This window comes from Branchiostoma lanceolatum, chromosome 7 (assembly GCF_035083965.1).
Source record: "Branchiostoma lanceolatum isolate klBraLanc5 chromosome 7, klBraLanc5.hap2, whole genome shotgun sequence".
NCBI classification, from domain to species: domain Eukaryota; kingdom Metazoa; phylum Chordata; class Leptocardii; order Amphioxiformes; family Branchiostomatidae; genus Branchiostoma; species Branchiostoma lanceolatum.
In genome coordinates, this window is record NC_089728.1 from 7,249,332 (window position 1) to 7,274,529 (window position 25,198).

The window sequence follows — 25,198 nt, forward strand, 5'->3', positions numbered from 1 at the left end:
AAGACCTTATGAGCAACACCTTTTCCATTGAAGCATTTATTTTCTTTCAAAAGTGATTCACCATCAATCAAATAATCTATCTATCAATCAGCCTCATTCAAAAGTCTTGAATACTTATCTTATCAGGTGCCTGTCGCACGTGCTTTGCGCAAAGGAATAGCGAGCAACAATGATTGGTTATTATGTAAATTCTATTGTCTTCCGCATCTTCCTACCCCCGTTCCAAATTTCATACGTAGGTAGAAAACAGCAGCTCAATCAACGCCCAAAGAGTGTGCTCAACACAAATCACTACAACATAGTGGCCTCTTCGCAATAAGTTTAAACAGAGCTTCAAAGACACGTAAGACAGTAACTTTCGATTCCTCATTTTACCCTCTAGATTAAGACGAGAAAGTTCTTAATGATGAGCAAGCAGCCGTTAGCCTCATGTTGAAGGTTAACAATGAAAAGTTGACAATTTAAGTACGGTTGAGCAACGGAATGCATTGTGGGTAATATAAAGTTAAAAGCTCCCAACTTGTAAACAGTTCTTGTCTCGACCATCATCTAGATTTACAGAACAATGTCCAGGCGTATTTTACTGTGCATCCGTACTTACAATCGTGAAACTCCTTATGCAACGAAATTCTCAATCACTGTCTCATCGCCGCGTACAGACTGGGTACCCAGTCGTCCCACTGTGCCTGGTAGAAGTTGCCGGCTACAGGATCACCCAGATTGTACTTTGAGGCAAACTCCCTGGTGCGGAACCGGCTCCTGTGTGCCATCGAGCTGTTCCCCAGTCTTCTTTCGTCGAACTCCAGCCTTCCCGGCTGCTCGTAGACCAGGAACACGTACCGATGTAGGCCTCGTCGTCTGGGAGGTGCTGATCCGAGGTATTGGGACAGAGTTTCTCCATTCTGGATATCGTTCCCGGGAATGTTTCCGACCAGCCAATGGTGAAATTCTCGGAATCTGGGGTTGGCCCGGCTGGGAGCGTCAGGGTCGGTCATGACAAGTGTGTACAGGGAGCCATCGTCCACGGGCCAAGTCACCTGGGGCGGGAACTTTACTTGCGTTGGTGTTAGCTCGTTCCCAAAGTCAACACTACTAACTCCGTCGTCAGCAACGTCATAGGTGACCTCCGCAGCGACGGTAGGTGCCGTGTCGATTACATCAGGCACGATGTCGTGCTGTCTGAAGGCGGCCGCCACTCCATGGCCGTCAGGCTCCGTGGTTGTCTCCGCATTTGTTCTTCCAGAAATGACGGGGGGCCTTCCTGGAACTAAAAAAAGTAAAAGATATAAGTAAAAAGTAACATGACTCTAGTCGGATCAACGTAATCATGCACCTTCCCAGTAACGTTCACAATAAGCTGAGCACAGTATGTTTACGTCTTATATCAAACTTCAACCTTTTGTCACCAGGGCAAGTTATGAAAGCGAAAAAGCTGGACAGTTTGATTTGCTTGTGTCTACTTTTGACTTGCTCATAGATTTATCTGTAACTGTTATTTGGACGGCACTCTTAAAGTGAATCTGGTTGAAATCAAGACCGTCTTTAAGACCCTGTCACACAGCAGGAAAATTTGATCGGCTGACGACTCTGCGAGCTTTGAATGACCTTTTCGTCAGTAATATGCCCGGTGTCCCGATCTTCGCGAGGTTTTTAAGGATCGGCCGATGTTACCAAGGCCAGTTCAAAATGATAGGGTGGATTTTCAGGTGAAAAATCCGTGCGATCTTCTATTGTGTTTTTTTTTTCTAAATAGAGCGGAACCTCCTGGTGACCAACAAATACGGTAGAAGCTCGTCGATTGTGTGGTAGGGGCTTTTGCTGTTCAAGAAAGTTTAAGCAACTGTGAGATGCAAGGAATCTCATGAGAGGCTTTAAGACGTACAATCAACAGTGAGATGTAAGGAACTAGTCTCATGAGAGGCTTTAAAAAGTACAAACAACAGTTTAAGATGTAAAGCATCTCACCTATTCTTGGTATGGGATTTTGGCAGACCTTGACACACCCATCCATGCAGCACTTCTGTCTCAGTGGGCAGTCCAAGTCCCCCTCACACTGGTTCCGCCTCCCCCGGGTACAGTCTCTCGATAGTAGCGGTGACGGGGCGGGACAGGTGCCAGGTTTACGTCTCATAGGTCCTGAGAAAACACAAGCGTTCTCGTTTATCAAATAGATCTATTTCCAATTTCGGTCGCCATTTTGAATGTCCCGTACCGTGCCAGAGTTTGCACCAAAACGAGGCTGACGTTGGTACCCCGCACCGAGCGGAACTGTTCTGCAAGTGACGTCACAGCACTCCGGTCGCGGAGCCGGAGGCTGTTCGGTGGACCTAAAAAAAATTTGTTGCACTTTTTGAAAAGTCGTATTAACTCTATTTCTCAATCACTGTGATTGAAAACTTTTTCAAGATGTTACAATGTATGTACAGTTTCCGCGTTTATTTGTGTTTCATACAGCTATTGATTACGTTTCGCACACTCTAAGTCTGTATTATAGTAAAAACTGTATATGACTATGCATCCTTCGGCGGTAGGTTTCGGCTCCTAAGGTGAAAAACTGTTATGAATGTGCCTGTCATGTGTAGAGAATATTGTGGTGAACATTTGGCCAAGCTAATTTTTTTTCTGGAAGACCAGAGCCGGTTGCTACGGCTGAGCATTTCTGTTAGAGAACGCCATGGCGAGCTTGTCTTATTAATTGTATTACATCTATGACTGGCACCTTGCTTTGAGTCTACGTTGTACAGTTCATTTCAGTCACATGTTAATCATAGTGATAGCGACAGCAAACCTGTTAGACACTTACTTCGGTTCAGTCGTATGCATTCCTTGACTCCGCATGCATTATTACAGCACTTCTCTCTCCTGTGACAGTCTATATCCATGGTACAGACCCTGTACAGCCTCGGTCCCGAACAGTCGCCATCACTCAGGCTGGGGGCGGGACAGGTGCCCGGTCTCTCACGGAACGCTGTGATTCAAACAAAATGAGTCAACAGTTTGCTTTGTGTTAAGAATGCATACCCGTAGGAATTTGCTGGGGGGGTCTTTTCTAGATTTATGGGGCTAGCGAGAAAGGAGTTAAAGTTCTTCCGACATGTATGCGGGCATCCAATGGTCACCGTCACCTTATGTTCGGAACGACATACCAGGCATAAGCGCCTTATACTGTTTTGAAACGTCGACTTTTTGTTACATGGTTTCAGTCTTCGTCGAGTTGAATCTCATCAGAACTTACGTCCATCCGGTGAGGGCTCCCGCCCCCTCACTTCGACACACTCCTGTCCACAGCCGAGATCACAGCACTTCTCTGCGGTGCGACAGTCCAGGTCCGTGGTACAGACTCTGTACAGCCTCGGTCCCGAGCAGTCGGCATCACTCAGGCTGGGAGCGGGACATGTGCCTGGTCTCTCGGGGAACGCTGTTTGAATAATTCAAATAAAACAAAGTTATGTCTCTTATTAAACGTTGCGTGAATGACAATGACGATGAATGACTAATTTTGCTTCATTTATGTAAATCCATTTTTCTGTTTGATGTATGCCCTCATGCCAAATCACCTGCTTTAACCGAAATGGAAGATATCATCCCTCTACAATTGTACCCATGGTAATGATAATCTTTTTGTTATGATGGACACTGAAGCTTACAGACGGATGGGTTATTACACGGGTAGGGTACTGAATAACCCTCCCATTACATTCCTAATTTCAGTGATGGAGGGATGTTAAACTATCTCGAAACATCACTCGATGATTATACAGGTCTAGAGACAAGCTGCAAAATCCAAGCAAATGATCAACCGTTATGGTACTGAACAGTGGACTGCAGTTTACCAAAATCATCTTCGCCGCTCTCGCACTGGCTCATGGGAATGCACGTCCCATCATGCAGTGCAAATCCGTCATCACACTGACACCCTGCGATACACACTTGTGTACAGATGGGTGCGGGGTCCTCACATGTGGGCTGGCAGTCTCCGTGGCCACAGGCGTCGAAGTGGCTGTTTTCACCACACACTAGGGTCGAAAACATCGATGTAAAGTTATATTCGGGCAGCTAAGGTCGATTTTTGGTCATGGCCCGGACACTAATAGGTACTGAACCAGCGTGTCTTTTAAATATTTACATCAACGTTTACACATTACAACTGAGCACGAGTATAATCAAGAAACCACAGAAACATCGGGCTGTTCCTCCCATCGTCATCGATTCATGTAAAGTGAAATTAGTCGTGACACACACGTACACCGGACTCATTGAAAAAGAAGATGGTGCATTTTAGGATCATTACCTTACCTGAATCATCTTCACCTCTCTCGCACTGGCTCATGGGAATGCAGGTCCCATCATGCAGTGCAAATCCGCCGTCACACTGACACCCTGCGATACACACTTGTGTACAGATGGGTGCGGGGTTCTCACATGTGGGCTGGCAGTCTCCGTGACCACAGGTGTCGAAGTGGCTGTTTTCACCGCACACTAAGGATGAAAGCATTGATGTAATGTCTTATGTCGGACAGCTAAAGGTGATTTCTGTTTTTAGCCTGGAAACTAGTATTTATGAGCCAGCGTGTCTTTTAAATGATAACATTTACGTTTACACATTGACGTTACAACTGAGCACGAGACAGCATAATGAAGAAACCACAGAAACATCGAGCTGTTCATCCGGTCGTCATCGATTCTTGTAATGTGAAGTTAGTCGTGACACACACGGTACTCCTGGAAAAAGAAGATGGTGCATTTTAGGATCTGCGGTTACGGTATTGAACAGCTTTCAACAGCTTACCTGAATCACCTTCACCTCTCTCGCACTGGCTCATGGGAATGCAGGTCCCATCATTCAGTGCAAATCCGTCGTCACACTGACACCCTGCGATACACACTTGTGTACAGATGGGTGCGGGGTCCTCACATGTGGGCTGGCAGTCTCCGTGACCACAGGTGTCGAAGTGGCTGTTTTCACCGCACACTAAGGATGAAAGCATTGATGTAATGTCTTATGTCGGACAGCTAAAGGTGATTTCTGTTTTTAGCCTGGACACTAGTATTTATGAGCCAGCGTGTCTTTTAAATGATTACATTTACGTTTACACATTGACGTTACAACTGAGCACGAGACAGCATAATGAAGAAACCACAGAAACATCGAGCTGTTCATCCGGTCGTCATCGATTCTTGTAATGTGAAGTTAGTCGTGACACACACGGTACTCCTGGAAAAAGAAGATGGTGCATTTTAGGATCTGCGGTTACGGTATTGAACAGCGTTCAGCAGCTTACCTGAATCACCTTCACCTCTCTCGCACTGGCTCATGGGAATGCAGGTCCCATCATGCAGTGCAAATCCGTCGTCACACTGACACCCTGCGATACACACTTGTGTACAGATGGGTGCGGGGTCCTCACATGTGGGCTGGCAGTCTCCGTGGCCACAGGCGTCGAAGTGGCTGTTTTCACCGCACACTAAGGACGAATTCGAAAACATCGATGTAAAGTTATATTCGGGCAGCTAAGGGTGATTTTTGGTTATGGCCCGGGCACTAATAGTCACTGAGGTAGCGTGACTTTTAGATTTTTACATTTACGTTTACACATTGACGTTGCAACTGAGCACGAGTATAATCAAGAAACCACAGAAACATCGGGCTGTCCCTCCCGTCGTCATCGAATCTTGTAATGTGAAGTTAGTCGTGACAAACACGGTACTCCTGGAAAAAGTAGATGGTGCATTCTAAGATTTACGGTTACGGTATTGAACAGCGTTCAGCAGCCTACCTGAATCATCTTCGCCGCTCTCGCACTGGCTCATGGGAATGCACGTCCCATCATGCAGTGCAAATCCGTCATCACACTGACACCCTGCGATACACACTTGTGTACAGATGAGTGCGGGGTTCTCACATGTGGGCTGGCAGTCTCCGTGACCACAGGCGTCGAAGTGGCTGTTTTCACCGCACACTAAGGACGAATTCGAAAACATCGATGTAAAGTTATATTCGGGCAGCTAAGGGTGATTTTCGGTCATGTCCCGGACACTAATAGTCAGCTCACTGAGTCAGCGTGAGTTTTAAATTCTTATTACAACTGAGCACGAGTTTGATCAAGAAACCACAGAAAAAGAAGATTACCTGAATCATCTTCGCCGCTCTCGCACTGGCTCATGGGAATGCACGTCCCATCATGCAGTGCAAATCCGTCGTCACACTGACACCCTGCGATACACACTTGTGTACAAATGGGCGCGGGGTTCTCACATGTGGGCTGGCAGTCTCCATGGCCACAGGTGTCGAAGTGGCTGTTTTCACCGCACGCTAAGGTCGAAAACAACGACGTGATGTTAACGTTGGGTAACATAAATTCGGGATTTTTTCGATAATGGTTGACTGAAATCAATCTAGCAGAACAATAAACCATCCTTTTTTTTCTATTATTCTGTCAGTATCATGTACTATCTTTGCACTAATCATATATATGGTAGATTTTGTCTCTAGTCGTGCTGACACCATAATATTTCAACTTGAAACTACCGTCCGCCGCACGCACAATGGCGGTGTTGTCGGACAGGGGTGAACATTAATTCGGGAGAGAAGATTCGTCTTGAATATCTTACCACTAATTACATTTTATACAGCAGCTATTCGTTCCATCCTTGGCTTGAGGAGAGTGCTATGGATATAGACGTGTCCAAGTAAAAAAAATACACGAAAAAACGGCCGTACCGCACACATCAGGCCTACGGGAACAACCCGTGTGTTGAGTCGGTAGCTATAGAACGTCAAAGTCGACATCCACCGTCATGGCAACGTGTACATTATTCATGGAAAGTTAGCCGGATGCCGTAGCATTGATAATACTACTATGTCCATGTATTCCTTGTTGTGTTAGGAGCAAACTTTGAGGAAAATATCGTCCTCAGTCCACAATCACACTCAACATTTAGACAAAAACGTGTTCCTCACAAACCTTTGTCGTCTGCTTGACAACAGGATTCTGGGTAATGATATGGCGGCGGGAAAATACACGTGCCGTAGGTTGTAGCAACAAAGAGGGGTTTTGATGATTGATCACACTTAGAGTCCAATTGCAGGTCAGCAATTTTAAGAAAATATGTTGTCTTGTAAATGATTGTGTTTAGCAGGAAGCGGATGTGACATTTGTCTTATAAACCAGCCGACAACGATGTCGCGTGATTCTCCCACGAAGCCCTCAGACTGTTCCAATAAGGGACGGAGAGTTTTTGTCCTCGTCGCCTTCTAATGCATGCTTATCGAAGCTTTTCAGACAGTGTCCTGAATACGTTAGTCTGTCAAGTTTGCATTTCTAGCGGTATTACTGATGTTGCATCTAGCACATATCCCTAAATACCACGTTTTCGAAAAATCCCGAATTTAAGTACCCCACGAATTTATGTTTCTCAACGTTATATTCGAGCAGCTAGGGGTGTCCTTGTCTTGGATACACAAATAGTCACAGTGTATCTGCTCTTACAATGTATTCTAACAATGTGAAGTTCGTCGTGACACACACAGTACGCACGGCTGAAAAAAAGATGATGCATTCTTAGATAAAAAACTCAAAAATGTTCTGCAAATTTTACATTTTGTCTGCCAGAAGGTCTCACAGTCGTGTTCCATCTCTCCCCTCCTGCCGGTCTCACGGTAGATGGTTCCGTCCTGCGAATGTGCGCAGTAGCAGAAGCCGGCGGAGCCGTGACACTGTTTTGTACTGAAGCTGCCGTCCTCCTCACACTGTTTCACAAACTGACCCGGCATAGGCTGTGTGTTCTGGAGCTGGTCCTGGCATTTCGCGATCGTCACTGGTTCTAGAAACAAAAGGATGAACTATCAACAATTGACCTGTCTTTGATGTTTGCCATACCAGTTAAGGCAATTATTCATGTTGTTGGAAGCAATCTTACCACTTGTCGTTGCGGGATTTTGGCAGATCATGACACATCCATCTGAGCAGCACTTCTGTCGCTGAGGGCAGTCAGGGTCTCCCTGACACTGGCTCCACTCCCCCTTCCGACAGGATGCCTCTCGTTCCGGTGCTGGGCAGCTGCCAGGCTTGCTTTTCATGGGCCCTGGGAAAACATGAGGCGTCGACATCAAAACACTACATGGCATCAATTCTTTTAGCATCCATACGATACCCTCCAGTATAAACAACACGTTTGCCTAGAATTCACAATAAATAATTCGCCCTTCCTTTCTTTCTTCAGTTATCCTATTTGAAATATCTAAAAAAAAGCCCCTGCAGTTTCCGAACAATGTGCGTGAGGGCCCAAACATGTGTCAATTCTGCCAAAGTACAAGAGCTATCTATTACCAACCGATCGTGACATAATTTGTCTACAACACGAGATATCAAAATTGAAAATTCGGCTGCAGTACCTGCACACTATCACATAATTCCAGTTTTTGTCACAACCTACGAACCCACCAAATATGAAACCTATACATTCAGCCGTTCTTGAGTTATTATGGTTACTAACAGACAGACTGCCTAATATATAACCTTAATTTTTCGTGTAGGTAATCGAGCCACCAAATGTCTGCTGTCATTACGATGAGTCTACCGTGCATACTTAGATGCTTCCTTGTAAAGGAAGTGTTGCAACAGCATAACTTAACTGTTCCAAGCTTACCCCGCACTGGCTGTCTGCATTCCAGGGCCCCTCCGCACCCGTTATCGCAGCAGACATATCCCCTCTGACAGCCTCCCCAATCCATTGTGCAAGTTATGTACGGCCTCGGCAGTAAACACTCTGCATCGCTCAGGGGAGGAGGGCATGTACCTGGTCTCTCTGAAGGATTGAATCAAACAAACTTGAATTGTTCACAGCATCTTCGCAGTGATGTGTATGTTGCTTTGAAACACTTGGAACATTTAACTAAATCGACAACAAGTAAGATGCATGCACACTATGGTCGAAAGCACCATGTGATGTTATATGTCGGACAGCTAAAGGTGATTTCTGTTTTCAGCCTGGACACTAATACTTAAGAGCCAGCGTGTCTTTTAAATGCTGACATTTACGTTTACACATTGATGTTACAACTGAGCACGAGTATAATGAAGAAACCACAGAAACATCGGGCTGTCCCTCCCATCGTCATCGATTCTTGTAACGTGAAGTTAGTCGTGACACACACGGTACTCCTGGAAAAAGAAGATGGTGCATTTTAGGATCTGCGGTTACGGTATTGAACAGCGTTCAGCAGCTTACCTGAATCATCTTCGCCGCTCTCGCACTGGCTCATGGGAATGCACGTCCCATCGTGCAGTGCAAATCCGTCGTCACACTGACACCCTGTGATACACGCTTGTGTACAGATGGGCGCGGGGTTCTCACAGGTGGGCTGGCAGTCTCCGTGGCCACAGGTGTCGAAGTGGCTGTTTTCACTGCACACTAAGGACGAGAACATCGACGTGATGTTATATTAGAGCAGCTAGGGGTGTCCTTGTCTTTGACACACAAATAGTCACTGTGTATCTATGCTTACAATTTATTCATTCTAACAATGTGAAGTTATATTAGTCGCCATGCATACGGTACGGCTGGAAAAAAGATGACGCATTCTTAACTTAAAAATTGTTAAAGTGTACTGGTCAAATTTACATTTTATCTGCCAGTAGGTCTCACAGTCGTGTTCCATCTCTCCCCTCCTGCCGGTCTCACGGTAGATGGTTCCGTCCTGTGGATGTGCGCAGTAGCAGAAGCCGGCGGAGCCGTGACACTGTTCGGTACTGAAGCTGCCGTCCTCCTCACACTGTTTCACAAACTGACCCGGCATGGGCTGTGTGTTCTGGAACTGGTCCTGGCATTTCGTCACTGGTTCTAGAAACAAAAGGATGAGTTCTGAAACAAGTTTGAACTGTAATTTCCAACACAAAAATTGAACTTACCCAAATTTTCGACTGTACGACACCAGTCTGTGTAAGGAGTGAGCTATCAACAATGCACCTGTCTTCGATGTTTGCCATACCAGTTAAGGCTATGTTGTTGCTTCCTGGCACGTTTGATAAATTGCTGACGTCCTACCTACCTACCTACCTAGTCCCTTGACCTCCGGGTCGTTGGGGGGACAAGGTAGCCGTGAAGATGTATATGATATATCCGTAAAGGCACGTGTCTGTAACTCTCGCGAGTTAACGTTCCGAAGTGATTGGTCATTATTGATCCTGAAGAAGGCGACTGTGGTCCTGGAAACTTTTATCCGTGTATACCTCAGTGTTGGAAGAAAGTTTAGCATTGTACTATGATTACTAACACAGATGAGCTTATATGATACATATGTTGTTAGTAGGTGTCTTACCATTTGTCGTATCGGGATTTTGGCAGATCATGACACATCCATCTGAGCAGCACTTCTGTCGCTGAGGGCAGTCAGGGTCTCCCTGACACAGGCTCCACTCCCCCTTCCTACAGGGTGCCTCTCGTTCCGATGCAGGACAGGTGCCAGGCTTGCTTCTCATGGGTCCTGGGAAAACATAAGGCGTCGACATCAAAGACATCAAAGCACTGATGGCATCAGTTAATCATGCAAAATACGACACCTTCCAGTAGAAACATTACGTTTGCATTAAAAAAAATAGGAAAGGGTAGAGAAGCAACTTACTAGAAAAAAATCCGTCCTTCCTTTCTTCAGTTATATCATATTTGAAAGATGCTAACAAAAACGCCCCTGCACTTTCCGGACAATTTGCATGAGGGCCCAAACATGTGTCATTTCTTCCAGAATACAAGAGCTACCACCAAGCAATCGTGACCATACAGAACACGACATATCAAAACCGGAAACTCCGCTTCAGTGCCACAGGAAAACTGCCAGGGGTACAAAATCTAATCATTTCTAGTTTTTGTCACAACCTACGAAGCCACCAAATATGAAACCAATCCATCCAGCTGTTCTTGAGGTATCTTAGTGACTAACAGACTGCCTAAAATATAACGGATGTCCAAAAAACCACCAAATGTCCACTATATCACTACGGTGCACTCATCTATGTATATACATCCTTATAAAAGTAATGTTTCAACAGGAAAACTGTTCCAAGCTTACCCCGCATCGGTCTTCTGCATTCCAGGGCCCCTCCGCACCCGTTATCGCAGCAGACATATCCCCTCTGACAGCCGCCCCCTTCCATTGTGCAAGTTATGTACGGCCTCGGTCGTGAACACTCGTCATCGCTCAGGGGAGGAGGGCATGTACCTGGTTTTGCTGAAGAATCGAATCAAACAACCCTGAATTATTCATAGCATCTTTGTAGTGATGAGCATGTTGTTTGAAAACACTTAGCTACGTATCTCTACAACAAATATGACCATAATTAGTACGTTTAATCGCCCTAACATCGGTCTTGATCTTAGCCCTGTTTGGGTTTGTTCAGATCCACACTCAATTAGCATTGGCAATTCTTCCTGTGGTACTTATTACATTACGATTTGGGCCAATTCAGGACCGGGAAATGGAACACATTGTACAAAACTTCGTGACACAGAAGCAAATGACTTATACACAATATACATGTGCAGAAAATTGTTGACAAACTTAGTGATGAAAAGACAAGTCTACACGAGGTCCATATACCATGGAAATGAGGCTGTCTCCATTCCAGGTATTAGACATTCTGCACAGGAAGCGTTTCTTTATCATCTATTCTGTATTTCAAAAGATTGATATTCTGTGATTTTGATTTGATATCCACGTGATTGTATCGTGATCTGTTTCTATAGGATCTCGTGTATCTCGATCTGCCACGAAAGCAGGTGATTATAGTGCCAACTTAAAATGTAAACCTTTCTTTTACTTGACAAGTTTTGTTCAGTCTGTAGACTTTGTAGAAGAAACAGATAGGGTTTAAGCTTTCCTATTTTGATCATTTTTTTTTTCAGGTCAACAGTTTAAATGGCGTAAGGACAGATGTGGGTTGTTGGGTCCTGCCTGTACAGGAAAAAATGGGTTTAAATGTTCTATTTACTTGAGTCAGTTGTTCTCGGAAGTTGAGCTTTTGAGACTGAAATTTAGGGAAGTGCTTTTATGGGGTCTTGTTTTGGTGCTTCTTGCGTTGAGCTACGATTGGGAGAATCAACTGTAACGTCTACACTCTACTTACGCCTATCCGGTGAGGGCTTCCTCCCCCTCACTGCGACACACTCATGTCCACAGCCGAGATCACAGCACTTCTCTGCCGTGCGACAGTCCAGGTCCGTGGTGCAGACCCTGTATAGCCTCGGTCCCGAGCAGTCAGCATCACTCAGGCTAGGAGCGGGACATGTGCCTGGTCTCTCGGGGAACGCTGTGATTCAAACGAAATGAGTAAACAGTTTGCTTTGTGTTAAGAATGCATACCCGTAGGAATTTTGCTTGGGGGGGGGGGTTCTTTTGTAGATTTATATGGGACTAGCGAGAGAGTTTGCATTGATTTTTCTTTTCGGGTACCTCCAAGTGTGTGTGTGTGTGTGTGTGTGTGTGTGTGTGTGTGTGTGTGTGTGTGTCTTCCGACATGCATGCGGGCATCCAATGTTCGGAATGACATACCAGGCATTATACTGTTTTGAAACGTCGACTTTTTGTTACATGGTTTCAGTCGTCGTCGAGTTGAATCTCATCAGAACTTACGTCCATCCGGTGAGGGCTCCCGCCCCCTCACTGCGACACATTCCTGTCCACAGCCGAGATCACAGCACTTCTCTCCCCTGCGACAGTCCAGGTCCGTGGTGCAGACCCTGTACAGCCTCGGTCCCGAACAGTCAGCATCACTCAGGCTGGGAGCGGGACATGTGCCCGGTCTCTCGGGGAACGCTGTTCGGGGTGTATATCAAAGAAGTTACTAGTACTTGTTTTTTTTATTCATTTGCAAAAAACAGTTGTCAGGTTTTGTTTGGAACGACATGCCAGGCATAAGCGTGTTATCTTACTTTTTGCAACATGATTTTAGTCTAGGACCCGTTAAATATCATCAGCACTCTCCGATGATGATATTTAACGGGACGAAAACTAAAATCAAGTTGTAAAAAGTTCCTCAGGCAGGTACATGTACCTCGTCTCGCAGGGAATGCTGGGACATAGGATCAAAGAAACCTTTCTTATCTTGGCGTTGGAATGAAATTAATTGCCAACTGTGCCGACGCCTGCCTGCATAAATGCTCAACTTGAAATGCCTGCTGCTGGGCTGGGTGCCACTGCCACTCAATTTTGTTGTTGAGTGAGGTATGAATGCCCCCTAGGGGCCACAGAAAGTTGTTGCTTGGTAGGTTGGTTGGCTGGCTGGCTGATTAGTTGGCTGGTTGATTGGTTAGTTGGTTGGTTGGTTGGTTGGTTAGTTAAGACAGCTGGTTGCTTAGTAGAGGGGTTTAACTATGTAAAATTGGACGGGGCTGTTCTAATGTTGCTTGTAGGTTAGCTGCGCCAGGTGGTTGGCTGGTTAGACTTGATTGTACTTACGTCGTCTTCTGCGGACGTGAACACATGTTTTTTGGCAGCCGTTAAAACAGCACTTCTCTCTACGTCTGCAGTCCGTGTCAATGGAGCAATTCTTGAACACGCCCAACAGGCACTGGTCGTCACGTAAAGTAGGTGCCGGGCATATGTCTGGTCTCTCGACGACAGCTGAAGGAGAAAACACACAAAGTGGTTCGTAAGAACTGTAGGGTCTGTATCAACACGTCTAATGCGAATACCACACGACATTGTAGTGATCGTGAACACTGCATTGATTACCAATGTATGTATGTATGTAGATGATTTACTTTTGAGACCGCATCTATAAGCAGCGACACCTATAGCTGCAGTGCAGAGTCAGACTTGCTCTAAGGAATGTGACAGACGGTCACCGAAACGTCGGTATGAATGAATATTTGTGCAGAAAGAGCTTTGTTATTCAGTGTTGTGATCGTTTTTAAACTTTGTAAACATGTTCTCGGGGAATAGAAAAATCAAATAGAGGATCCGGAGCAGTACACTTTGTGATTTCTTACCAGCTTCGCCACAGGAAACTTCGTTGCCGTCTTCGTCGAAAAACTCGGCATTACAGCCGCCGCAGTAGTTGGCCTGACACGTGGCGTTCGGGTGTCCCGGACAGGTTCTCATCTCACATGGGTCCCGCTTGCATCTCGCCATAGCAACACCAGGTGGGCAAGGGGAATGGTCTGAAAAGGTCGAGGGCAAAAATGCCATGAAATGACCTGCATGAAAAGTGAAACTGAAAGTGATCTCGAACCAGTTTAGCTCACTGGTCGTGACGGGGAAGACAGACGCCGTGTCCAGTATTTACATGTACAGGTTAATTGTACCGCTAGTCCCCCTAGCTCTTCCCGGCAAGCACAGTGGACCACAACTGTGGTTCCGTGGTAAGTATTACGGCCCTTTCCACGAACATCATGCATGTCCGGTGAGCTGCAATGGAGGGAATTAATGGGAGCATGATCTCCTTATGTTTTTGTCAAACATTGCCATACGTTAACCTTTTAGAATATGAAAGTGCTTTGTATTTCTATCAGAAGACAAGATACTAGAAGTAACAAGACGCTTACCGTTCCTTGGTCTGACGCACGTCTTGCCGCAGGGCCCTTGGCAGCACTTCCGGCGGCGTGGACAGTCCGAGTCGGCCTCGCATCGGTCGGAATATTCACCGAGACACGGACGTCTGGACGGAGGTGGGCACGTACCTGGTTTGTCATCTTCATCTGTGGTAGAAAGGAAAATGCATTCAAGAGCCATTGACGTTAAATGTATGTTCTGGCTTGCTACATTGCAGCAACGGCAGGCCTTGCACCTCTCTCATGTAATGAATACGAAGCTTCTAAACTGCTGCACTGCTGATTTCTTTATAACGAATTTTGGAACGCAGTCTCTAAGATAGTGTTGGCAGCAAAATGACACATGATGGTCTGCCTATTTTGTGCTTTCTTACCAGCTTCATCACACTCAACTTCGTTGCCGTCCTCGTCGAAAAACTCGGCATTACAGCCGCCGCAGTAGTTGGCCTGACACGTGGCGCTCGGGTGTCCCGGACAGGTTCTCATCTCACAAGGGTCCCGCTTGCATCTCGCCATAGCAACACCAAGTGGGCAAGGGGAACGGTCTGAAAAAGTCGAGGGCAAAAATGCCAAGAAATGACCTGCGTGAACTACAATTACTAGTTAAAGTTAAAGTCCTTCCGCGCCACTTGATGGAGCCTACGGCGGCGCCCATCTCCGATTCGCAGCTCTTGGGCCACACAACTTTGTGCGCGTGCAAGTCCCTACAGCAGAGAGCTAGTCCGCTGGTAGTGATGTGTGTGTGTGTTTAAATTCCATACTCTTTCTCAATTTCTGAGTGTTAAGCAGAGAAAGCAGTATGTACCAGTCTTTTGCCGGGGATCGAACCCACGACCTACCGTGTTTTCATGCGAACACTTTAAAAATCAAACGGAAGCATGATCATCAACTGCTGTTCTCTTCAACTTTGAAATGTAATCTCTAAAATAGTCTTGGCAGCAGAGTGACACAGAATGGTCTACCCAAGACTTAAGATTAGTTTGCGCTTTCTTACCAGTTTCTTCACAGTCGACCTTATTTCCTTCTTCATCGAAGAACTCGGCGTTACAGTCGCCGCAGTAGTTGGACCGACACGTGGCGTCTGGATGGGCGGGGCAACTGGTGACGTCACACGGGTTAGCGAAGCAGTTGACCACTTCGACATCAGGTGGGCAAGTAGGAGGGGCTGGAGATGTCAGGAAAAAGAGAGAAAACTGTGAATGCTGCTGAAAGTTACAAAGCAGGCTTTAGTGGCCTTTTACATCACCATCTCATTTGCTAGTTTCCAACAAGACCTTCTTAAGTTATGCTGGTCGGACACACACAGACACACAGACACAATCAAAATAATACCTTCACTTTTATGGAGGTAATTCGTAGTACGTACCATCTCGTTTGCTAGATTTCAACAAGGGACCTTCTTAAGTTACACTGGCCACAAATATGCGGAAACACAGAGAGACACACGGAAACAACCAAAACAATGCCTCAACTATCATGTCAGTAACAATGAAGAGGCAATGTCTTACGTGGGCAGATCATCGGAGCGGGTTCCCAAGTATCGCTCCCCTCACAGTGACAGGTCACGCCGCCTTCAGTGATGGTGGCCCCGTCTTCATAGAACTGTTCATTGTGTTCGCAACCTACAACATTGGAAATCAAAGTATGTAAAAAAAACATTGGAGTTCAAAAGTGTACACCCTCCTGTATACGCCCTGCCTGGGACCAAACTAGCAACAACCCGTTTAAACAGACCAGGCCAGCAAGCTTTGTAAGAGTCTCCTATCTAAAATACCTCATCAAGAGATAATATTTCGAATCACCATACCTACCTAATAAAAAGGGACTTGTATAGTTAAGCAGGGAGAAAAATTCAAGAAAGAAATATATCACCAGGTTGTACATTTGTCTCTCCGTTTTTAATGTTCAAACGTACATGACTGTAAAAACGAGGTATTGCAACGATTTTGTGTTTACATTTCAAACAATGGTCGTTGAGTGACAGTGTCTAACTGGGCTGGTCATATTCATATAAAGATGGATGGTAATAAGTCGAGCAGACTTACACCCGTATCCAAAGTTGTCCCAGATCAGGATCTGGCCGCCCTCCTCACAGCGTACACCGTGCCCCATGCAGCCGGGCGTCTCCTGTATTGTTGATCCAGGAGGATAGAACTGTCCCTGGTACTCACAGCCAGGCGGTCGTGTGGGCGGGTGTGTGGTCGTCACTACAAGAAAACACACCATACGTGACAGACTTCGCATTTCTGCTTCCATCATAGTAGCCTGGTAACCATTCTCAACGTGCTGGATGAGGGCTATTTCACCGTAGCCGGGTATTCAACCCTCTCCGCAAATAGAGGACAGAAGAGACTTGGGTACTCAAATACTAATGTTGGCTATCTCTAGACAAGTTGGGTTTGCCTGCTTTTTTGGATGCAGAGGAAGACGAAAAGCCACACTTTTCTATAAGAATTGTGGGTTCTGTGATTTGAAGAGGAAAGTGGCCTTCTGTTCGTCCGTGAATGCGGGAAAGTTGGGTAGGTCGAGCGCCCGTGTTCAGGGATTATCGGTCCCCCAGGAAAATCGGTCCCCAATCCATGGTGGGCGTGGCCTTAAAAGTACGAAGGCCCACATGGCCAAAGACATAAATATCATCCAAAAACACTGTCATTGAATTGAATACTTAATGCCAAATGTATGAATTGTGAGAAGGTGGGACGGACATTTTCCACAAACACTAATATGAACGTTTCATCAACAAAAAGTTTCAGTTTTTGGCCATTGCAGGGACACATTTTCCCGGGGTGCCTGGGATTTCCGGTCCCCTCATAGGAAAATCAACAACTCTTCTCCTAGTAGTGATGCATTTGGAAAATTACTTTTTAACTTGAAGGGATGCTCTCAACACAAAAATTAACGTTTCAAGGGCAACAGTCTCTGCATTTGTCTATTGAGGGATTTCAGCGGGAGGGGGACACATTTTCCCGGGGTACCGGGGATTTTCGGTCCCCGCATAGCAAAGTCAACAACGCTTCTTATGATGCACTTGGAAACCTGTTTTTCAACTTGAAGACGCTTCTCTAAATATTTCACCCAAATAAATACAAACGTTTCAAAAGCAAAAAGTCTCAGGATTTGTCCATTGAGGGATTTCAGCGGGAGGGGAGCACATTTTCCCGGGGTAGCCGGGATTTTCGGTCCCCTCATAGGAAAGTCAACAACGCTTCTTCTGATGGACTTGGAAGCTTCTTTGTCAACTTGAAGACGCTTCTTTGAAGAATTAGCACAACTATAAACGTTTCAAAAGCAAAAAAATCTCAGGATTTCGCAATTGAGGGATTTCAGGGTAAGGGGACACATTATCCCGGGGTAGAACTAGCCGGGATTTTCGGTCCCCTCATAAGAGAGTAAACAACGCTTCTCCTGATCCATTTGGAATCCTGTTTTTATACTTAAAGACGCTTCTCTGAAGACTTAACACAACTATAAACGTTTCATGGGCAAAAGTCTCAAGATTTGTCAATTAAGGAGATTTAAGAGGAAGGGGACACATTTTCCCGGACCAGGGTAGCCGGGCTTTTCGGTCCCCTCATAGGAAAGTCAACAACGTTTCTTCTGAGGGACTTGGAAACTTGTTCGTCAACTTGAAGACGCTTCTCTGAAGACTTACCACAAATATAAACGTTTCAAAAGCAAAAAGTCTCAGGATCTGGCCATTGAGCGGATTTCAAGGGGAGGGGGACACATTTTCCCGGGATTTTCGGTCCTTTCATAGGAAAGTCAACAACGCTTCTTATGATGGACTTGGAAATTGGTTTTCAACTTGAAGCGCTTCCCTGATCAGGAAGACTTATAACACAACTATAAAAGCAAAAAATCCTAGGATTTGGCCATTGAGGGGATTTCAGGAGAAGGGGACACATTTTCCCGGGGTAGCCGGGATTTTCGGTCCCCTCATAGGAAAGTCAACAACGTCTCTTCTGATGGACTTGAAATCCTGTTTTTCAACTTGAAGACGCTTCTCTAAAGACATAACACAACTATAAACGTTTCAAAAGCAAAAAGTCTCAGCATTTGACCATTGTGGGGATTTTAGGTGAAGGGGACACATTTTCCCGGGCCAGGGTAGCCGGGATTTTTGGTCCCCTCCTTTGAAAGTCAACAACGTCTCATAAAATGGAGTTGGAAACCTGTTTTTCAACTTGAAGACGCTTGAATGAAGATATGACACAACTATAAACGTTTCAAAAGTAGAAAGTCTCAGCATTTGGCCATTGAGGAGATTTCGGGTAAAGGGGACACATTTTCCCGGGCCGGGGTTAAGCCGGGATTTTTGGTCCCCTAATGAGAAAGTCAACAACGTCTCTTCTGATACACTTGCAAACCTGTTTTTCAACTTGAAGGCACTTCTCTGAAGACCTAACACAACTATAAACGTTTCAAAAACAAAAAGTCTCAGCATTTGTCAATTGAAGGGATTTTAGGTATAGGGGGACACATTTTCCTGGGCCGGGTTTAAGCCGGCATTTTCGGTCCCCTAATGAGAAAGTCAACAGTGTCTCTTCTGATACACTTGCAAAACTGTTTTTCAACTTGAAGACGCTTCTATGGAGACTTGACACAACTGTAAACGTTTCCAAAGTAAAGAGTCACAGCATTAGTCAATTGAGGGGATTTTAGATAAAGGGGACACATTTTCCCGGGCCGGGGTTAAGCCGGGATTTTCGGTCCCCTCATAGGCAATCGCGAAGATGCTTGAAGACGCTTCCCTGAAGATTTGAAAAAACTATAAATTTTTTGCTTTGAAACGTTTATAGTTGTGTTAGGTCTTCGGAGAAGCGTCTTCAAGTTGAAAAACAGGTTTACAAGTCCATCAGAAGAGACGTTGTTGACTTTCTTATGAGGGGACCGAAAATCCCGGCTTTACCCCAGCCCGGGAAAATGTGTCCCCTTTACCTGAAATCCGATCCCCTCAATGGCCAAATGTTGAGACTTTTTGCTTTTGAAACGTTTATAGTTGTGTTAGGTCTTCGGAGAAGCGTCTTCAAGTTGAATAACAGGTTTCCAAGTGCATCAGAAGAGACGTTGTTGACTTTCCTATTTGGGGACCGAAAATCGCGGCTACCCCGGCCCGGGAAAATGTGTCCCCTTTACCTAAAATGTCCTTAATGGCCAAATGCTGAGACTTTTTGTTTTTGAAACGTTTGTAGTTGTGTCGAATCTTCATAGAAGCGTCTTCAAGTTGAAAAACAAGCGCCCAGGTTCAAGAGAAGACAAATGGTTGACTTTCAAATGAGGGGACCGAAAATCCCGGCTGCCCTGGCCCGGGAAAATGTGTCCCCTTTACCTGAAATATCCTCAATGGCCAAATGCAGAGACTTTTTGCTTTTGAAATGTTTATAGTTGTGTCAGGTCTTCAGAGAAGTGCCTTCAAGTTGAAAAACAGGTTTCCAAGGGCATCAGAAGAGACGTTGTTGATCATGACTTTCCCATGAGGGGACCGAAAATCCCGGCTTAACCCCGGCCCGGGAAAATGTGTCCCCTTCAAGTACCTAAAATGTCCTTAATGGCCAAATGCTGAGACTTTTTGTTTTTGAAACCTTTATAGTTGTGTCATATCTTCATAGAAGCGTCTTCAAGTTGAAAAACAAGCGCCCATGTTAAAGAGAAGACAAAATGTTGACTTTCAAATGATGGAACCGAAAATCCCGGCTACCCTTGCCCGGGAAAATGTGTCCCCTTTACCTGAAATCTCCTCAATGGCCAAATGCTGAGACTTTTTGCTTTTGAAATGTTTATAGGTGGGTTAGGTCCTCAAAGAAGCGTCTTCAAGTTGAAAAACAGGTTTCCAAGTGCATCAGAAGAGACGTTGTTGATCATGACTTTCCTATGAGGGGACCGAAAATCCCGGCTTAACCCCGGCCCGGGAAAATGTGACACCTTTACCTGAAATCCCCTCAATGGCCGAATAATGAGCCTTTTTTGCATCTGAAACGTTTATACTTGTGTTAGATCTTCAGAGAAGCGTCTTCAAGTTGAAAAACAGGTTTAAAGAAGAGACGTTGTTGACTTTCAAATGAGGGGACCGGAAATCCCGGCTATCCCGGGAAAATGTGTCCCCTTCAGGTGAAATCCCACAATGGCCAAAGCCCTTTGAAAAGTTTATATCAATTTTAATAGAATCGTCTTCAAGTTGAAAATTAGGGTCCGAAGTAGACCAGAGGACGATTGTTTCATTTTTCCTAGGAGGGGATATTATTTGTCGACAATGTTGACAGTGTAGAATTGTTATGTTACAGCCTATGTTGTTGTGGGCCTTCGTACTTTTAGGCCACGCCCACCAGTCTCAAATGTGGACCAATGGCAGGAGGGGGACCGATTTTCCCGGGGGGACCGGTAATTCCTGAACACCCGGTCCGGGTTCAGGACTTTCGTCTGCGCGTGAGCGAATATTTGAAAGTTTAAATTTGGCGCCGTGCGCGCCCTGCTGTCGCACCGATACTGCACCTCAGTTGCCATTGTTTTGTATACCAAAACAAATCAAAGCGTGGTGACTTCTTTAAACAACAAATTATTGTAAGTGTAGCCGCCTTGCCATTTAAATGACTGCCTGGTTCGTATTCCAAGTGAATGGTCTACTAATGTCATTCAGGGTCGCACTCCGACACGTGCCTGATTTACATGACTAACGCCCGCCAACTTTGTGGGGGATGTTGAGCGGAAAGGGTGCCTATTCCCAGAATTTGGGCATCAAGGTTCAAGCCGTCCCTCTGCATATTGTTTAAAGACTTACAATGTTGGCAGGAGTTGAGAGGACAGCAGGGACTTGATTATAGAAGGGGTGAGAAGTTTTGCAGGGTAAGACTGCTCAGTGTCGCTGATCCGTGTTTGTTTCTTCGGAAATGCCACAGTTCATCAGGACAACTGCTGCTAGGATGAGCCGACAAAGAACGGGTCTGGTTTAGCAATCTTCTGTGGACGTGAGAGTCGTGTTTGCTGGGCTGCATAGCCAGTTGTCTGAAGCAATGAGTATTTTATCCTGCCAAGATGGGTGAGAGGGGTATCCCTGGCAACGCTTTACGCTAACTTCAGGCGAACCACGTACAATTACGCTAGTACAAGTATCTTCGCGATCCTTACAAGTTGACGAATTGAGTGCACTATAGGAATCAAGAAACGAAATTCACCACATTGGGTCACGACTATACTACAATTCAAGCGCCGTGGTTGTACGTGTCCTGCGATACTTCCTGTTGGTGTGTAAAGCTGTCCCGATATCGCCGTGACGATATCTCAAAGGCCGAACGGACTTGGGACGGCATTGCCTGTTGCCGTACTACCGGCGCCGCCGATTACATCCACGAATGGCTGAACACCCCCTTCCCCCACTCGAATAACAAGTCACATATTCGATGTTAACAAGCCTCACCTTGATCGCAGTCGACTCTGTTGCCGTCATTATCGTAAAACACGGCGTTACAGCCTCCGCAGTAGTTGGCCCGGCACTGCGCCTCGGGATGGGCGGGGCAACGGACCACCTCACACGGGTCCCTAGCACAGCGAACCTGCCTGACACCGGGTGGACACATGCTGGGTTCTAAAGATAGAAATCACGTTAAAAGTTTATAGGAAAACTTGACAGGATGCATCTTAAAATAGCTGACATCTTTATCTCCTGTTTCGGCAGACTAAGGACGCGGTCACAGTCGTCGTAGGTCGTCCTACGATTTGGATGATTCACAGAGAACAAAAAATCAACTATGACTGTTCTTTTTAATTAATTTTACATTCAAACAAGATTTAATCATAGTTTGAGATGAAAACCGCGTCGACGCTAAATTCTCAAGCAGAGTACTATCGTTGTTCTATGGTTGTGCAATATGTTGATAATGGAGGTTTTCCTTGTTGCGTGAATGATTGAAACAGTGCAATATTTCCTGGCAATCAGGTGAGATTATAAGTGTATGCTATAGTCGTTCATAAGATGAAATGAGAAGAAAGACCCTCTCGGTACCCGGCGTGTCGACGGCGGGGCTGTCGCTCATGGCCCCCGGGCCCAGGCACACGGCGTTCCCGTTACACTGCTGAATGCAGATGCCGAACCCTACATGCCGCATACCTGGTGGACAGCCTCCAAGTACAGCTAATACACAGAAACGAAAACAGATTGAGATGATTAGCCTAGGGACTGTATCTTGGCAGGGCTTTTTCTTGTACAATGGTCTGTCGTCTTGCCAAAGAAGCGCTGCTTTTTAACAACACACATAATAAACGAGTTTCCTGCGCGTCTTTGGCAGGCCTAGCAGGGGAGATCTGTTCCGGAAACGAGCAGTACAGATTTAATGTTGCAACTTTTGGGTTCTGTCCCAGGAAGAGCAGGTGCTTTAATACTTACGGTGCCTTAATTGATAAACCATCGGAGAAAAATAGAGCGAACGCCTTAACTCGCATGCTAACGGGACCCGTTTTATTGGAAGACGTACAATAATAGATAACAAACATGTTTTGATATGACGTCTTTGTGTAAGATAAGATAAGTGACGTCTTTGTGTAAGATAAGGCCACAGCAAGTAATTTTTATGGATGACATCAGCGCGCTCATTAATTTTCGCCTGATTTCGGAATAAAAAACAAGAAATTTCACTGTCCTCCGACGGTGGTCAACATGCCAAAAATTGGCAGATATGCCGTAAAGGTTGACAGTCTAAGGTGTTTCATTGCATATGGATACCCAGTGTAGTTCCTGCCCATGATGGTATGACAAGCTGTTTTCTGCGTTTGTTCTAGTTAATTGAGCTGTATACACATCTTCAAGAACAGTTTAATGTTGACAGTCTAAGCTCTAAGGTGTTTCATTGCATATGAATACCCAGTGTAGTTCCTGCCCATGATGGTATAATAACAAGCTATTTTCTGCATTTGTTCTAGCAAGGACATTATGTAAATAATGGGGGGGGGGGTCTAGTTAATTGAGCTGTATACACAAGGTGTTTCATCGCATAAGAATTCCTAGTGTAGTTGCTTCAGATGATGGTACAACAAGCTCTTTGCTGCATTTGTTGTAGTTAGTCTATTGAGATGTATACACATCTATTTGGTTTAATACAGGAATATAGCTGTTGGTCATGATATCATATTTCGTCGCCTCAATTCTTGTTTAACAAGACTTATGATCTCAAAATTTGAAAATATAGGAATCTTGTTTTGTTTTGCCCGCCTTGTTTTTTTTTCGCCCTATCTCATTAATTTTGGAGTCTGCGGAGGATGTCATCCATAAAATTTACTTGCTGTGGCCTAAGATAAGATAAGACAATTCTAGATTAACGTCGACAGGAACAATGCAAGATTAAAAGCCTGACAAACAGCGTTTTAGTTGCCATGTTATTACTAGCGATTACCGCCGCCGAAAAAAAAATAAATGACTCAAAAGCAATGATCAGCAAATCAACAAGTCAACTTTGATCCTAAATTATATAATGTCACAGGAACTAAGATGTTGTAACAATAGTTTTTGACCTCGTCGTGTTGGTATGGATGGTTATCGGAGCTTTTCAAACAGTGTTTTGAACACTTGCGTCTCTCTCACGTTTGCAATTCTATTGTTATTACTGATGTTACATTTAGTATACCACCCTCAATAAATATAACCCGATACAGGTACACTACGGATAAAGGCCTTGTAACGTTAAACAGTTTCAAGCGTGTAGAGCATACGAAAAAACAGGATACGAGTATTCTACTCTTGCATAAACAGTACGATAACAACTACCCACCTTGACTTGTACCAGCCAGAGCGGCTATCAGCAGGGCTGCGAGGATCAACAAGTCCCGCATTTTTGATCGGCTCTCTATAAATCTCAGGGCTGAGAACAGAACTTCAGCGCTACCACACAGCGGTGTCCACTGAGACAGCTACAAGCGCGTTGTTCTCTTTCCAGCAGAGTCCTGTGCCCGAAAACTGTGCCTAGCCCCGACCACTGTCTCTGGGACTGCAGTGTTGCAAATGACAGGGATGTTGACTTGTCAGTGTTTTTATACGGGACCTACCATTTCATCACAACAGTAACTCGCGGGTGACAGATCACGTGATCAGGGACCATGTGCAGACGAGTTTTTGGCAAGAATGGAAAGGTACAACTCATGACGCATTCCGTATCGTCACCTTTGCCACCATTGTCTCTGTAGACAAATGAACCGCTTTGTTTCCCTTGATATTTACTATCAAAGTTGACGAGTATGGACTATGATTTATCGGCCGCGGACACTCCTCTCAAGTGAAAGCGGACGGTCCCGCCGAAACGGTCCTTCTCACTGACAGACGTCAGGGACAAATAAGGCCATGTTGATTTGATTATATGGATGACATTCGCACGCGCAGAAATTTTCGTTCATTTCCACCCAAAAAAAGTTTTCTACCATACTGTAAATCGTGGAAAGCAGCTATAAACTTAGCAAATACATGCTGTATATTGCAAAAAGATATTTCGGAAAATGGATACTAATGTCTAGAATGCCAAACTCAAAGAATAAGATGTGAAAGACGAAAAATGAAGAATCCATTCTTTGGTATACCATTCTCTGTGTGTTTTGTCAGTTGTTCAACCTGGCCACGTAGATTTCATAATGAAAGCAGCTTTTTCTTAACTTTTTTTTTATTCGCACGCTCGCA

At 45.2% G+C, this 25,198-nt stretch overlaps 1 protein-coding gene and 1 long non-coding RNA gene across 7 annotated transcripts; one reads left to right on the forward strand and one right to left on the reverse strand.

The window, feature by feature from the left end:
* Positions 1-20: 20 nt before the first annotated feature.
* Positions 21-24,552, reverse strand: LOC136438943 (zonadhesin-like). 6 transcript variants are annotated; one of them, XM_066433980.1, is made up of 26 exons: positions 24,303-24,551; positions 22,544-22,672; positions 21,959-22,126; positions 15,542-15,712; positions 14,922-15,092; positions 14,542-14,694; positions 13,987-14,157; positions 13,454-13,618; positions 12,629-12,811; positions 12,123-12,305; positions 11,069-11,227; positions 10,322-10,486; positions 9,625-9,843; positions 9,232-9,414; positions 8,650-8,808; positions 7,921-8,085; positions 6,131-6,313; positions 5,778-5,960; positions 5,283-5,465; positions 4,790-4,972; positions 4,297-4,479; positions 3,834-4,016; positions 3,236-3,418; positions 2,804-2,968; positions 1,966-2,136; positions 21-1,267 (listed from the first exon to the last, which is right to left on the reverse strand). In XM_066433980.1, the coding sequence occupies exons 1-26, from the start codon at positions 24,361-24,363 to the stop codon at positions 636-638; spliced, it is 4,854 nt and encodes a 1,617-aa protein (XP_066290077.1). In that variant the 5' UTR covers positions 24,364-24,551; the 3' UTR covers positions 21-635. The 6 variants fall into 6 exon arrangements, with proteins under 6 accessions (XP_066290077.1, XP_066290079.1, XP_066290078.1 ...); XM_066433982.1 differs by lacking the exon at positions 5,283-5,465 and having other exon boundaries at positions 24,303-24,552; XM_066433981.1 differs by lacking the exon at positions 12,123-12,305.
* On the forward strand, positions 23,085-23,741 carry LOC136438942 (uncharacterized). Its single transcript, XR_010756476.1, has 2 exons — positions 23,085-23,238; positions 23,377-23,741. It is a non-coding gene; the product is annotated as an uncharacterized lncRNA (long non-coding RNA).
* Positions 24,553-25,198: the final 646 nt, after the last annotated feature.

Excerpts from the sequence above, each read along its gene's own strand:
- LOC136438943 (XM_066433980.1), bottom strand. The coding sequence starts at position 24,363 with ATGCGGGACTTGTTGATCCTCGCAGCCCTGCTGATAGCCGCTCTGGCT. Across the intron at positions 22,127-22,543 it reads CCCCGCCGTCGACACGCCGG|AACCCAGCATGTGTCCACCC; the intron begins GTACCGAGAGGG and ends TTCTATCTTTAG. Across the intron at positions 14,158-14,541 it reads GTGCGTCAGACCAAGGAACG|ACCATTCCCCTTGCCCACCT; the intron begins GTAAGCGTCTTG and ends CGACCTTTTCAG.